Source organism: Zophobas morio, unplaced genomic scaffold (assembly GCF_036711695.1).
Source record: "Zophobas morio isolate AGI-343-1 ecotype UQ-CSIRO unplaced genomic scaffold, CSIRO_AGI_Zmor_V1 ptg000023l, whole genome shotgun sequence".
Lineage (NCBI taxonomy): Eukaryota > Metazoa > Arthropoda > Insecta > Coleoptera > Tenebrionidae > Zophobas > Zophobas morio.
The window spans coordinates 11,744,365-11,759,007 of NW_026972128.1; the positions used below are offsets into that span (position 1 = coordinate 11,744,365).

General features: G+C 33.8%; 5 protein-coding genes across 7 annotated transcripts; 2 read left to right on the plus strand and 3 right to left on the minus strand.

Annotated features, from left to right (window-relative positions):
• Window position 1: 1 nt before the first annotated feature.
• LOC135134400 (TRAF3-interacting protein 1) lies at window positions 2-3,010 on the minus strand. 2 transcript variants are annotated; one of them, XM_064063071.1, is made up of 5 exons: window positions 2,940-3,010; window positions 1,927-2,186; window positions 746-1,849; window positions 502-697; window positions 2-439 (listed from the first exon to the last, which is right to left on the minus strand). In XM_064063071.1, exons 2-5 carry the CDS (start codon window positions 2,177-2,179, stop codon window positions 295-297), a joined length of 1,698 nt encoding a protein of 565 aa, XP_063919141.1. In that variant the 5' UTR covers window positions 2,180-2,186; window positions 2,940-3,010; the 3' UTR covers window positions 2-294. The 2 variants fall into 2 exon arrangements, with proteins under 2 accessions (XP_063919141.1, XP_063919140.1); XM_064063070.1 differs by having other exon boundaries at window positions 1,927-2,241; window positions 2,940-2,957.
• On the plus strand, window positions 2,803-5,003 carry LOC135134403 (protein arginine N-methyltransferase 1). 2 transcript variants are annotated; one of them, XM_064063075.1, is made up of 2 exons: window positions 2,803-3,060; window positions 3,437-5,003. In XM_064063075.1, exons 1-2 carry the CDS (start codon window positions 2,818-2,820, stop codon window positions 4,511-4,513), a joined length of 1,320 nt encoding a protein of 439 aa, XP_063919145.1. In that variant the 5' UTR covers window positions 2,803-2,817; the 3' UTR covers window positions 4,514-5,003. The 2 variants fall into 2 exon arrangements, with proteins under 2 accessions (XP_063919145.1, XP_063919146.1); XM_064063076.1 differs by lacking the exon at window positions 2,803-3,060 and adding an exon at window positions 3,191-3,297.
• Window positions 5,004-5,335: 332 nt separating this feature from the next.
• Sec10 (Secretory 10) lies at window positions 5,336-8,524 on the minus strand. The gene is made up of 15 exons (XM_064062661.1): window positions 8,244-8,524; window positions 8,070-8,194; window positions 7,899-8,016; window positions 7,655-7,852; window positions 7,543-7,607; window positions 7,307-7,490; window positions 6,930-7,258; window positions 6,782-6,877; window positions 6,572-6,731; window positions 6,281-6,516; window positions 6,143-6,229; window positions 5,986-6,091; window positions 5,776-5,932; window positions 5,564-5,721; window positions 5,336-5,511 (listed from the first exon to the last, which is right to left on the minus strand). The coding sequence occupies exons 1-15, from the start codon at window positions 8,274-8,276 to the stop codon at window positions 5,425-5,427; spliced, it is 2,139 nt and encodes a 712-aa protein (XP_063918731.1). The 5' UTR covers window positions 8,277-8,524; the 3' UTR covers window positions 5,336-5,424.
• Window positions 8,525-8,564: 40 nt separating this feature from the next.
• On the plus strand, window positions 8,565-9,407 carry LOC135134067 (transmembrane protein 50A). The gene is made up of 3 exons (XM_064062663.1): window positions 8,565-8,774; window positions 8,824-9,091; window positions 9,140-9,407. The coding sequence occupies exons 1-3, from the start codon at window positions 8,670-8,672 to the stop codon at window positions 9,244-9,246; spliced, it is 480 nt and encodes a 159-aa protein (XP_063918733.1). The 5' UTR covers window positions 8,565-8,669; the 3' UTR covers window positions 9,247-9,407.
• Window positions 9,393-10,567, minus strand: LOC135134066 (G patch domain-containing protein 11-like). The gene is made up of 3 exons (XM_064062662.1): window positions 10,225-10,567; window positions 9,712-10,171; window positions 9,393-9,661 (listed from the first exon to the last, which is right to left on the minus strand). Exons 1-3 carry the CDS (start codon window positions 10,272-10,274, stop codon window positions 9,401-9,403), a joined length of 771 nt encoding a protein of 256 aa, XP_063918732.1. The 5' UTR covers window positions 10,275-10,567; the 3' UTR covers window positions 9,393-9,400.
• Between the last annotated feature and the right edge of the window lie 4,076 nt (window positions 10,568-14,643).

Consider the following 14,643-nt stretch of genomic DNA (forward strand, 5'->3'; position numbering starts at 1 on the left):
ATGGTTGCCTGTTATTTATTCACCTGTCCTTTCTTTACTAATATAGTTTTAAAACGCATTGCTATTTATTTAATTTTACTTATAAAACTATTAACATTACACTTGGGCCAGTTTTGTAATAAAATGTAAATTTTACAACAATACAGTTTCAAAATCGATTTTTGCTTTATAATTATTTTAATGTTAAAAATTTAACCCGTGGTCTAAGTTAAACGTCTAAGCTATTTACAAAATTGTGCAAAGAAATCACAAAATCAACAAAATCGTAAATAACAGTAATAAAACCTTTAAACTTTATTTTGATAATAGTTCCTTTATTTTGGCGTCGTTGCGTAAGATGTTATTCCTGGTGATCACCAATTCGTCTTCGATTTTGCGTATTTCCTGATTCAAATGTTCAAGCTGTAAAACCAAAGGTTTGTTCTTCTCGGCGCTTATCCTAAAATAAAAAATCATTTTAAAATACCGCACAAAAATAAATATCTCTAAATAACATCCTACTTTCTCTGCTTGTCAATCTCGTCGGACAACTGGCGTTTAGTGTGGGTCCACGATTCAAGTTCAGCATGCATCGCATCTATATCTTCATGAAGATAATTCAACAGTTTCCCCAAAGGATTTGCAGTTTTTGTAAGCGTTTGTATAAGTGATCTCAAATTGTTAGTTTCTTTAGTTGTGGAATCTTTCCCATAAAAAACTTAAAAACACATAGTCACCATCGCCAATCACTCAAAAACATACTTACTGTCTTTCTGCCACTCATTCTCCGTCGTACTGACTTTATTCACTTCACTTTCATTGATCTGTTCCAAAATCTGCTCAACCAAATGACCCTTATTATCACGAGGAACATCGCTAATGTTGTCCACATGCTCCTCTACGACTTCAGGATTACTCTGAATAATTACAGTCTCTTCTTCGTCATCTTTATCAAAATTTTCAACGATAACGTTAATTTTCCCCATTGGAACAATCTCTTTAATAGGAAGTGCGGAATCAGGCCTTAAACGAGGAGCACCGGGTCTGGCACTCGAAGGTCTAACGCTTGGCGGTCTCAGGGAACTTTTAGGACGACTTTGAATGTGCACCGGTTCTCTACTCTCTTCTTGAATGACCTTATCCTTCAAGTCACCACTTCTTGGTCGTGCAGATTTTGGGCGTGACGCCGATGTGCTTCTTTTTTTCGTTTCATTTTCAGTTTTAGTTTCACTGACTAGTGAAGATTCCGGGCCTTCCACAGATATTTTAATCGTGTCTTCATCTGGAACGGATCGATTACTATTCGCTTCATTGTTAGAAATTTCAGCAGTTTGAGCGGCGTTTTTCGCGTTAATTTTGCTGACTTCTGCGGCTGCATCCAGAGTCGAAGCTGCGTTCTGAACGTTTTCTTTCTCGGTTTGAATGACATCGTCAGACACAATTTCTTTGACTTTGTCTTTCTTTTTGGACTTTTCTTTCGTTTTGGTTTTTACTTCTTCTGAATCTGGTTTGCTTTTAGTCTCTTTGGATGTACGTCTTGTCTTATTTTTGTCTCTGTCTGTGGATTTTGGGGTTTCATTATTCACTTGCTTCTCGTTAGTTTTTGAAGGGCGGGTTTTCGTTTCATTTGCGTTGGTTGTTTTAGGTGTTTTTTTAACTTTATCGTTTTTCTCTGCAGGTTTCTTTGTTTTTTTATTTTTTTCGTTAGTAATGATTTGTCCAGACTGTAATTTATTTATGTATTCAGTACTGTCTACTTTTTTTTCTATTGCTTTTGCAATTGCTTGCAATAACAAGTTAGTCTCAGTTGGTTCCAATCCAGCTATGATTTTACTCGGACGCACAGCCAAATTGGTGTTTGTGAGTGCCTCTGTAAAGAAAACAAAGAATCACAGCATTTTTTAAGTGCATTTGAGAATAAGCATGCAAAAGAGTCGAATTACTTACTAACGGCATCAATTAATTTGCTCAAAAAGGCCAATTTGGCATCTTTTTCTTTCACTTTTTCGGAATTTAACTCTTCTTCTGAGAAAAGTCCTTTTAAAAATCCTGTTTCTTTTATCACTGTATTGATCACATCATGTAAAAAACGAAATGGCGGTTTCTTTAGCAATTTATCACTTAGTGGCGGTTTTTTCACATATTTTCCCAAAGATTTCTGTGTTTTCAGCACTACTTCGTGTTTTATCTCCTCAGGCATTTTACGTCTAAAGTTATTTTATAACAAGAAATCATCATGTGGCAATGTTGACAGGGGCGTTGCTAAGGTAACATTTAATGTATATCAAAAGTCACGCTATAATTATTCTAAATAAACGTTCTATCAGTTTTATTAGATAAATACATAATATTCCAACAATCAATTATTCTTGTATGTGACCAACAAAAAATCGATCGATTTTTAGACCAACAAACAGAGTTTTAACTTATAATAAGTAAGAGAATGTATATTATGCATTAAAACTTGAAAGTTACTCATTTGTCACGAATGTGAAAGCTTGGGGCATGAGGCAAAGGCGAATGTTGCAGTTCGTACGAATAAAGAGTGAGTATTTTTTCATGCGAGTTGCATATTGTATGTTTTTTCCCAAACACTTTTGCGGCAAAACGAAATTTAATTAAAGTCGTCAAATACTTTAAATAATACATATTGTCCATGGTTGTTGTTTCCTTGATCTGTTCGCAAAATTTTGAAATGACGTCATCTAAATTTTTCCGACGATGAATAAACAAATTTTAATTTTGGTTATTTAGCGATCTATCAAGTCACTTAGTAAATTATTTATAAGACTTCAATAATGAAATGCCTAAATTGTTTGTGATTTTGGTCATGAATACATGCCTGGCGTCGGTTCAAGGAATATATTTAATCCAGTTCTGTGCAATTACGCCAACTTGTGCGCATATGCTATTAATCGCGAATGCGATTGGCTGCAACAAAATAAACGTCAAGGGCGCACCTCTCCCCTGCCTCCCTCTTTTCGACCAGCTTCAGTTGTTTGTAAGTTGACAGGAATGGCGTCTTGTGAAATAAAAGAAACGTTGGTGTTTAACAACAGCACAGGAACCGTGGGATCAAATGTTCGTACACATTAATTATCTAGTAATTTGTATTGTAACAATAATGGCCGAAATTTTAATTGCGTACTTGTAAACTTCTTGGTTTTCGGCATTTTGTAAAAAGCACTAAAATTGGAAGCGGTTTAATATCAAATTTCCCTAAGTCGTCAATTGTCATTCCGACTGTAGCGTGACAAAAAGCGTGCACGTTCGGCGCCAAAAAATTAGAGAACTTGAGTAAAATCGGAAATATTGCAGGTAAAATTATCACCAAACTGTTCTTAGAAGTTTTGTTCGTCTATTCTGTTGCTTAGATTTGATTTTTGCGTAGTATATTTACCGCGTGGAGCGGTAACCAGAAAATGCTTTGTATCAATTGCAATTATCTGTTCTGCAGGATAATCTCAGTAAGATGGACACGACGGATATTGCCACAACAAATAACCATGTGCACAAGGAAGAAAAAATGGAAGATATTCCGGCTGAAGAAATGACCTCCCGGGACTATTACTTCGACTCGTATGCTCATTTTGGAATACATGAAGAAATGTTAAAAGATGAAGTAAGGACTTTGACGTACCGTAACTCAATGCACCATAATAAACACTTATTCGCGGGTAAAACTGTGATGGATATTGGGTGTGGAACGGGAATTTTAAGTATGTTTGCTGCCAAAGCTGGTGCTAAGCGTGTTTTTGCAATTGAATGCTCCAATATCGTTGATTATGCACGAAAAATCGTTGAAATGAATAAGCTGGATCACGTTATTACCATAATTAAAGGCAAGGTTGAAGAAGTTGAATTACCCGATGGAGTCCAGAATGTGGATATAATTATCTCCGAGTGGATGGGCTATTGCTTATTCTACGAAAGTATGTTGGATACAGTATTATTTGCGCGCGATAAGTGGCTTAAACCTGACGGCCTATTATTCCCCGATCGTTGCTCTCTGTTTATTACCGCGATTGAGGATAGACAATACAAAGATGAAAAAATTAATTGGTGGGATGACGTGTATGGCTTTGACATGAGCTCCATCCGTAAGGTGGCCATCAGTGAACCATTGGTGGATGTCGTGGATCCAAAACAAATTGTTACCAATTCATGCTTAGTGAAAGAGGTTGATTTGTACACTGTAAAGAAGCAGGACTTGGAATTTGCAGCACCATTTAGTTTAATAGTTCGTCGAAATGACTACGTCCAAGCTCTTGTCACTTTCTTCACAGTGGAGTTCACTAAATGCCACAAGAGGATTGGATTTACAACTGCCCCAGATGCACCTTACACACACTGGAAGCAAACAGTGTTTTATTTTGAAGACTACATGACTGTTAAAAAAGGTGAAGAAATTAGTGGAACTTTTACAATGAAACCTAACCCAAGAAACAATCGAGACTTGGACTTCGTTATCGAACTTAATTTTAAAGGCGAACTGTGCGAAGTTCATGAAAACAATAGATACCGTATGCGTTAAAACATTCAATTGGAAATACAAGTGCTTATTTTTCAACTTCCCAAATGATATTTTCACAACTTTTTTCAGACATCTTGATTTTTGAGGCTAGTCTAACAGTTTTATTATTCCCTCATGAGAAGCCAGTGTGTTTATAATGTACAGTTCTTTTTTTATCAGTTTTGCTTGTTTTAAATTGCTGTTTTCAGTATCCCCCATCATGAATCTCCCTGTGCATTTTAAAATTAGGCAGATAATAAGTTGTAACATTTTTTTTTATTAGTTGTACATCTTGGTACATGTTGTAATTGTTTTGCCGGTGTAAATTTTTAAAATACTTTGAAAGCAGCTGATTATTGTAGGATAACAACAATGAATACTTACTATCAATATTAAAAGAAAAGATTTAAGTGAATAATTAGTTTCAGTACCTATTACTATTATGGATTAAGTATGTAATTCTTGCAAGTTTACATTGTAAACAATATAATAATAAAAGGAAGTCCTTTAATAGTTTTTTTTGTACCTTATGACAAACATGTTAATAAATTGGCTGCATTTTCAATCATTCATTTTTTTCCCCACTTCATGGCAGTTCTACAGATGTGATGTGGAACCAATAAATATTGTGGCATTCTTTGGTGTTTTTTTTAATACTGCAAAAAATATATATAAAATTTTAACGTGTTGTAAATGTAAACAGCTTTCAATACTCGCCTTCCATTCGGGAAAAAATCATTTTGAAAATCACAAAAATTGGAGCTTATGAAATTTAGATGTTGGGGAAATTTAATAAAAACAGTTCCAGTTGCATATATGTACTTAGGAAATAAACACAACAGAAGAGTTTAATATTTTTTTTATTTCTAAAAAACAAATTGTTATAAAACAAACTCTTATATACTTCAGTGTTACATAGTACATATATAAATTTACACCTTCAAGAAATTTTGTTTTTGTGTCTTAAAATCACTGCGCAATTGAATAAAATTATGAAGCACCGATCTGTCCAAATTAACCTAAAAAAAAAAAAGAATTACCAGTGTTTTAAGCCACTCAAAGAAAAAATACCAGAGAGTCTTCTGAACAAACTTGCTGCAAATTTTCTGGTTTTACTAAAAGCAGATTACATAGAGCATGCAGAGTTTCAAACAATTCAGCCACCAATGGTCCTAGACGCTTTGTACATGATCTGTACTCATTTAAATCGCAAATTGCAACCATCGCTCCTATGAAACATAACAATAAGACTTCAGTCCACATATTTATAACAGTAACTTTACCTGCAGTGTTGAACTGAAATTGTAATAAGTGATCATAAATAACTCTGTGTAGTCGCACGCCTAATTCTTGCAGCAAAGCTGATACATTATTACCATCTAAATTTGTTTGAATTTCTTTAATAACATTAGTTATATACTGAGAAACTGCCTTGCAAGCCTGAAATCATATAGTGTTAAAATATAAATTTATAATAAAACAAGGTTGAGTACTGGCGAAGCGACAGTATCAAAGTCATCAGTCTCTGGCTTGAAATCTGTCTTTTTCTGTTCTGACTGTAGATAAAGTTTCACCCAACTGGCGATTGCATTCAAAGTCCTAGAAAAATATAGATACCAAAGTGCATCAAGCACTGAATCGTTAAATTACCTGTCCAGTCCAGTGTTCACTTTCTTTTCAATGTCTTCTAAGACAAACTTTTTCTTTTGGATGCAATCGTTGTATTTTGGTGTGTTACTAAAATATTGATTGTTTATAACAAATACTAATACCGTTTGTTACACTCACATAATCAAGGGTACCGCCAAATCAGTAAACTGTTTTTCTAGCAAGTGAGTAATATTATTGCTCTGATGAACGACAATGAAAAAATATAAGGTAGGTGGGGTCTTTGAACCTTCAACGACAGGTATCGCTTGAAGTCCTAATTCCAAAGCATAATCTACGTGTTCTATCATTAAAGAATTCAATAAACGGTCCAAAATTTGTGTGGCATTAGAGGCCTTATCTTCAGATTTTGAAAGCTAAAGGTGCGGTAATAATTAAAATATAACTACGTACTTAAAAAGAACCCATTACCAATTGACAACGCTGGAAAGCATTTTTCGTGTCCTGTAGAATAGTGATGGCTAATTCTTCTGATAAAAATGTTTCTCCTCCGTAGTTTTCTATTTGCGCAATATTTATATTAGCTCTCGTTCCTATAACCGCTTGCAAATCGCGACGCAAATCTTGAAAACTAAAATTATTTATTATTTTTTTGTGAAAAACCCGTAAGAACTAAAATACCCTCCTGATTGGATTTGTTTTTTCTGGTGATTTTTAGATTCATAGTATCTTTGCAAATTTGCAGAACTGCGTTCTTTTAAACATTTAAGTTCTAGTCTAGAATACAGACAAGTAAAAAATTGTCAGATAAAACTTACTGGTAATTTACGCTATGTAATTATCTATGTATTTATTAAATATATTACTGGTTAACTTATTTAAATAATTCTTGTCACTGCCCATGTTAAAAACGGACAGTTCTTGAGACAACTGGTTTGTCCTGAAATATAATTCATATAAAGTTTTCAAATAATTATAACTGTCTAATTTTGAAGACAGCTTCGAAGCTATATATTCTTGTATTTTTAAATGGTAAATGTTGAGAACAAACTTTGCCATTACTTGTTCTGGATTGTTAAAGACTTTCTTAATAACTTCATAGTTGAGTTGACATAATGGCACCAAGTGTGCAAAAACATCTTTGCTCAACAGGCACCCCTAAAACAATTAATGTATTATCAAGATTTTTAAATTTTAGTATTTTACAGCTTGGCTTTTTTCAATGTAGGCATCAATACACTGAGGATACCCTTTAAACTGTGACAAAACGTTAGCTATTTCCTTCATTCTTTTGAAATCATCTCTCCTCTGTGCAGCTGAAAATTCTTCAATTAAAGCTCTTTCGGTTTCATCATATTTCCTTTCAATTTTGCGCTTTAAACCTTCAAACCTGAATAATGTCACATTGAGTATTATACAAAATAACTATAGAATAGAATTACTTTGGTGATGGTAAATCTTGTGAAATTAAATACAGCTTTTGTACAATTTCTGCCGCTTTATCAACCTATGTAGGATAAAATTACTTTCATGTTAATATTATTAATCATATACCTTAGTAGGATCTGTAAATATTCCAGATGTGAGTGGTCCAGTGGTTAAAAACTCATTCAAATGTGTCATCAAGTTTTGGGCATCTACTACCCTTGCACGAGGACCATTCACACTGTCCAACTGATCACCCAAATGTAAAACTTTAGTAGCAACATGGTTAATTTTGCCATCCAATTCTTGGAATGTATCAATCGCTTTCTACAATACATTCAGTGCATTTTAGTTTCAACTGAAAATTTGTTACCTTATTCTGTTCTAACAGATTATGGATTTCTTGAAAGAATTGAGCCTCATCTTCGCGAACTGCAGCCTCAAGCCGTTCACATTTCTTTTTCTGGCGTTCTTGCAACAATGTTAAATCTCTAATAATAATAAAAATGATATTAATTATCAGCTGTATCTATTATGTACTTACTTTATAGCTTGTACAAAGGAATCATGCAACAGACTAGGATTAAAATTTTCGTCGTCATCAGTCTTAGTTTCAGCTATGGTTCTCCATGCTAGTCTCTCGACAAATTCCTCTGCATCAAATGGTTCCTAAGACAAATTCTGTTAATACTTCAAAATATGAGAAAATTGTTCATACTTGTTCCAGTTCTTTCATATATTGTTGCATCATTTTGAACGAATAATATGAACTGTTTTTCCTGTTAAGGGGTGTATTGTTGAGTGACGTTGACAAAGTGTGTATTACATTTTTAAAATGTTTTGAATGAAAGCATTGGAAGACTGTCAACTTGCCTTATTACCTCTAACAGTGAATTTTATAAATTAATATTTAATATACGCAATATGCAATCTGTTTTACTTCTAAAAACTTAAAATTTATATTGATAAATATTGAAATAAATGCTATTTTGACATCCTTTTAATGTTCGTTGACAGTAGTAATAAAAATAAAACCACTAGGTAAATGACACGCCTGACAGATTTGTCAGATGGTTGGATGTCAACATTGTGACAAAAGTAATATACACATTTACGTTTTACACAGTGCGTTTTCTTGATAAATATGGGAATTGGTGATTGTTTCGAAAATATAAATCTGCCACCATGTATTTGGTTTGAGGGCGGTGACAAACGGAACGCCTATGCTTCTATAATTTCCGGATTTCTGGTAAGGATTTTGTATCACTAAAAATGGTTATGATTCATCTTGGTTTTAGTTTTTTGTAGGATGGTGGATAATAATCGATGCCGCAAGTGTCTACCCCGGAACAGTTGTCGCGGGTTACCATATGTGTGGAGTTGTCGGAACTCTTTCACTTATAATGATAAATTCTGTGTCAAATGCTCAAATGAGAGGTGATGCTTATGAAGGTGGCTGTTTGGGTCCCAGAGGCGCCAAAGTTTGGTTGTTTGTGGGTTTTGTTATGGGTTTTGCATCAGTAATTGCGTCATGTGGTATTTTATTTGCTAACTTTGCAGGCAAAAGTAAGTGTTAAAACATTATTTTTCTTGTACTAATAAATTTATTTTCAGAAAATGCCCATTACTGGCCTGGTGTAGGATTATTCTTACAGAATGTTTTTATATTCATTGCTTCTCTGATATTCAAATTTGGTAGATCTGAAGATATTTGGACATAAGTTACAAGTTTAATTTTAATTTTAAGCTTTTGTGATTATTTATTAGGTTGTAGTGTGTGCAGAAAGTTTTTTTGTAACAAAGTAATCTTTATGTTTGTATTTAATATTAGCTATTTATTTGTTAAAAGGATGTATTAAAAAATAAAACTATTTTTTAACCATCATCATGATCACTTCGAGATGGTCCTGGACAATTCATTTTTAAATCATCTTCATCTGTAGCAACGAATGCGCAGAACATGCAATATAAGTGCGTTTCTCTAAGATAGTTAATAACCTGAAATAAGTTTTCATCTGAACAATAGGAATTAAATTCTTCATTGAACTCTTCTTCCTCCTCTTCATCTTCAATTCCTTTCTTCTTTTTTATTGTTTCTCGTGTCCAAAAGAATTCTTGTACTGGTTCATTGATTTCCTACGAGTACATTTTTCAATCTAATTTTATATATATAAAAAAATACAAACCTTTCGTGTATCCAGATCTTCACATGCTCTCTGTGCTGTCACAAAATCCTTGTATAAATATCGCTGCATTTGTTTCATTTTATTACTTTTTTGAAATTCATCTAACGTCTTTGCTAGATCTTGAGTTTTCAATTCTACTTTCTTTTTAATTTTTTCTTTGAAGTGGTTTTCCATTCCTATGCCTGACTTACTGTTTCTTACTTCAATTTTTATGGGTTCTGTAATGCCAGTTTTCGCTTTTCCTAAACCTTCACCAGGCTTGAAACCCATTTTTGTTAATAATTTAAATCCCTTATTGTCATCTGAAATAGCCGTGTTTAAAGCATTCTGTCGAAGTTCTTCTTCTCGTTCTCTGCTGTTTTTAGGTTTTTTAGCTTGTAGTTCTTTTTTCTTTTTTTCTAATTCATGTTTTCGCTTTGTTGTACGATTAAAGACTAATCCGGGACGAACATCTTCTTGGCTTAAATAGATTTGTTGTTAGTGGTGGTAGTAAGATCAAATCACATATGTTACCAGGTTTGTAGAAGCTTGTCGGACATGTAATCATCTTCAGAATCAGACATTCCAGATATTTGACCTGACTTCAGAAAACGACTAAATACATTAATACGATCAATTTGATAATGTGGGCTATGTATGGGTTTCACTTGGCTTTGCTTTGAAGTGCGTAACAATCTTAGGGTTATTTCCACTACTGTTTTTAGGTTACGTTACAAGATGTCAGTTATGTTTGGTTATGTTTAAAGGTCCTAGATTACCAGGGACTTTAGTTATGTTGAGTTACTTAAAATGTCAGATGGAATACCCGACAGGTGACCTGACAGTACTGAACTGGTACTGACAGTTTGTTACTGTTACTGGCAGTCTGTAGGCGAGATAGATCTTTACTGCCAAATCTTTTATGATAGGGACAGAATTGAATTCCCTATAACCGATTGTTAAGTTTGTATCGTCAAATCTGTACAAATATAAATAGTACCTGCTACGATAATTAAGATGATCTCAGAAACTATCAAAAAATAATTAAAAAACAACAGCTTTTTGTCCTTCGAACACTTCGAAAATTAGCCATTTTTTATTAATTCAGATCTGTAGAAGTTATTTTCGGTTCCATTTCTTCGAAAATTCCAACAATTTTACCAGAAATGATTAAATAAAAAAATGTCAATTTTCGAGGCAAAAAACTCAGGATCAAACAAAATTTTTCGAAAATTTTAGTCCGGAGGCATTAATACTTTGTTTTTTAAATAAAAAAATTCTTTGAGTATTTTTAACCAACTTTTCAAAAATCTCAAATTTTTAATACCCTCCTCCGCCGTATACATGTTTTCACCGTTTTTCGAGCATGAATCGGAAATTACTCAAAGACATTCACTTGTAGATTTCAACTGGTTCTTGTAGATTACAACTTTTGGGCTTCATTTTCAAGATGTAGATTTGAAAAATTTCATTTCAAACTGAATTTTTCGAAAATTTTGGTCCGGGACCATTACCATGTTATATTTTTAAATCACTTAAAATTTTGATAATTATTGCCGTAATAACCACTTATATCAAAAATGATTAAAATATGCTTAGTATTACTGGGTGTTCTGATTTCCATATCACTGAATATAGAAGGTACTAGTCACAGTGTAATAGAAAAAAAGAAGGCTCCACCTTCTTAAAAGAACACAGTTGGGAGTCCAGAGTAGATTTAATATTCTTAAAAAAAGACACTTGGAGTCCCCGAGAAGGTTTCACAATCTTAAAAAAGACAATTGGGACCCAGGACAAGGTTTCACACAAAAAAAAGTTGGCTCCCTCGAGAAGGTTTTACATTTTAATTTAAAAACCTGCATATGTCAACTTTGTTGGTATAAAGTGATACATTTTTATTAATGTACACCTAAAATTTCACAGTAGGTAATCAGTTTAGTAGTTTCTGAGATTTTCTTTATAATAAAACTGACAGACGGAAACGGGAACATTTTCGTTTTCTACAATCGGTGAAATACTATAAGAAAAGATGAATTGCGATATTTGTTGAAATTGTGTCATAATATTTACATACTTTAGTTTACGGCTTACGCTCGGAAAATAATAAAGTTTACTACATTTTTATTTTACTAATTACTTTATTCATACTAAAATTTATTAGCATCGTTACGAAAGAAACCCATACGCCGCCCCGGTACGACGCCTATGGGTTCTAGTACGAAAGCGGAAGTCGCGATGGGCAATCCAGAAAGACCTCGACTGCTGAACTTCTAGAAAGGAAGTATGGCTTTAAATAGACACCACCTTTGGGAACGATTAGTATTCAGTCAATTTAGTTCACGAGAGTACAGTCAAGTTGCGCTGGATTTATTATGTACATAATCGTTGTGTAATCAATGGTGTAAATTTGAGTTATTGAGAAATAAATTGTTGAGTGTTACCTACGCCGACTTTTTAAATACCCGTTCAACAACACTGGTGTCGAAAGTGAGATTTGAGATCAATAATAACTGGTTTTACGACGACTTCCGGGCAGATTGGACAATAATTCTGAAGATTGATGCGTGTTGAGAGTAGAACTCAAGCTGCGAAAATGGAGGAACGAGTAAACAAGATGATGGCTATGCTCGCACAGATGGACGCAAGAAATAAAGATATGAAAGAAGAAATGGGGACAAAAAAGGAAAAAATAGATGAAAAAATGGATGCAAGAAATCAAGAAATGGGCGAAAAATGGGCTCAAGATTGGACGAAATGAACGGAAAGATAGATGCAAGAATGGAAAAGATGGACGAAAAAATAGATAATTTCGGAGGCTTCCACGGCCCGAATCAATACATGATCGGTTTCCGTGTTGGGACTGTGTAAATTGAGTTTTTGGGCTCAACGTTTAGCACACTTTCGTAAGTGGCATCTTCAGGAGCAGGGTTAAGAATAAGATAAAAGAGCACGGTAACTCAGTATGTCAACCATACCAGAGGCGAAACTCTGCAAACTCTTTGCAGTCATCGAGTACCTCAGCAGCGTACTTTCAAAACCCGAGAAGAACTACTGTGCCACTAGGAAGGAGTTGTTCACGATTCTCAGAGCTATTGAACACTTCCATAAATATTTCCATGGACGCGAATTTCTGATTAGAACCGATCACGCAGCGCTTACATGGGTCTTTCAGATGACGAATCCTGAAGAATAAGTGGCTATATGGCTTGAACGACTCCAAAAGTATCACTTCAAAATTCGACACAGGGCTGGTAAGCTTCACAATAATGCGGACTTTTTGTCGAGAAGACCGTGTAAGAACCAAACACTGTGACAAAATCGAGCAGCGTGAAACGTCGTTCAACTATGGAAGGACAGAAGTCGCGATAGGCAATTCAGAAAGACCTCGACTGCGTAACTTCTAGAAGGGAAGTATGGCTTTAAATAAAGGCCACCTTCGGGAACGATTATTGTTCAGTCAGTTCAGTCCGCGAGAGTACAATCAAGTTGCGCCGGATTTATTTTGTACATAATCGCTGTGTAATCACTCAGTCATGTATGTATATGGAATTATACCTGTAATACCTGACCATCTCATTCACAAATTGACTAGGTAGAAGATGATAGAGTTCTAATCTAACAGCTCTTTTCAAATAAAAAACCGAGAGGTGAGATGAGGCGATTTGAGAAATTGAATGTACATTGTGTGCTCGATAAAGATAATATAAATATGTAATACTAATGATATTGAAGATTTTATTTGAAAAAATGACTAAGATTTTTAGGTATCTACATTATTACTTTTTTTCAAGATGTGGCAAATTGCTTACATGAATAATTAGAAACATAATTGTAAATGTAATGTACTAGATAAAGTAAGAATAATAATAATTAATAACTTTTGACTTTTTGATAACAGTGATTGAATAAGCATCACACTAATAGCGGTGCATACAATTACAAAGTACGCATATCACAGATAATAATAGGTCAGAAATGTTATCGTAGTGATACAGAACACTTCCTGTCAAGAAAGATACCTGCCAAAATTACACAAGAATAAAACACAAAGATAATAAAAATTTAAATGATATGTATATGTATCCACTGTAAATTGGGGTACAAACGACCGTTAGGTTATTATCAGCAGAAATAAGAAATTTTTAGAAACGACTGTTTAACACAACAGAGGATATAAACACACAGTGCCTTAATGATAACAAAATCTTCCTAAATGTTTTTATTTTTGTTACCAGGGTACAAGGTGACTGTAATTTGGACCACTGTGGCCATATATTAGTTAAACTTAGAAGTTTACCGTTCACTAAATATCAAGTGGTACACTACCAAAAGTTATATAGTTATAGTGACACCCTTGTATTTCGAAATTAAAATTTATGAGTTGTAGTGCAGAAATATACTTGTAGAATTTATTATATTGGGAGTTGTGTGTAACTATCGTAATTTATAAACATTCTTAAATTTGTTTAGTTTTTAATAAAAAAAGATGTGATGAGTTATACGTTAGTCTGTAGTTACAAAAAGAAATATTTTAGCTGTATGTATGTAGTTAGCTAGGGATGCACAGGTCGAGCTCGGGTTAGCGCTACCCGGATTCAAGACTTGAATGGGTGAACGACGAGGATCGAATTGCCCGTCTGTAACACAAAATGGATATGTGTGTATGTATGCGCTTAAAATTATTAAAATATATTTTAAACATATAGTAATACAATATGAGATCCCCTATAATTTTATTTTGTTCTAAATTCATGTGTTGGAATAAGCAAAAAGATCTACAAAAAGTTCTGAATTACGATTATTTTTGTGCTGTTTTGCAATTTTACAGTATATTTTTGTCACAATGTTTTGATTAATGGCTTCAACTACACATTTTCCGTTAGCTCAGCGAGCAAGATAACAAATGCTTTATTTTTTGCCCATAAATTATCTTATCTCCTTTAACTGACTCGT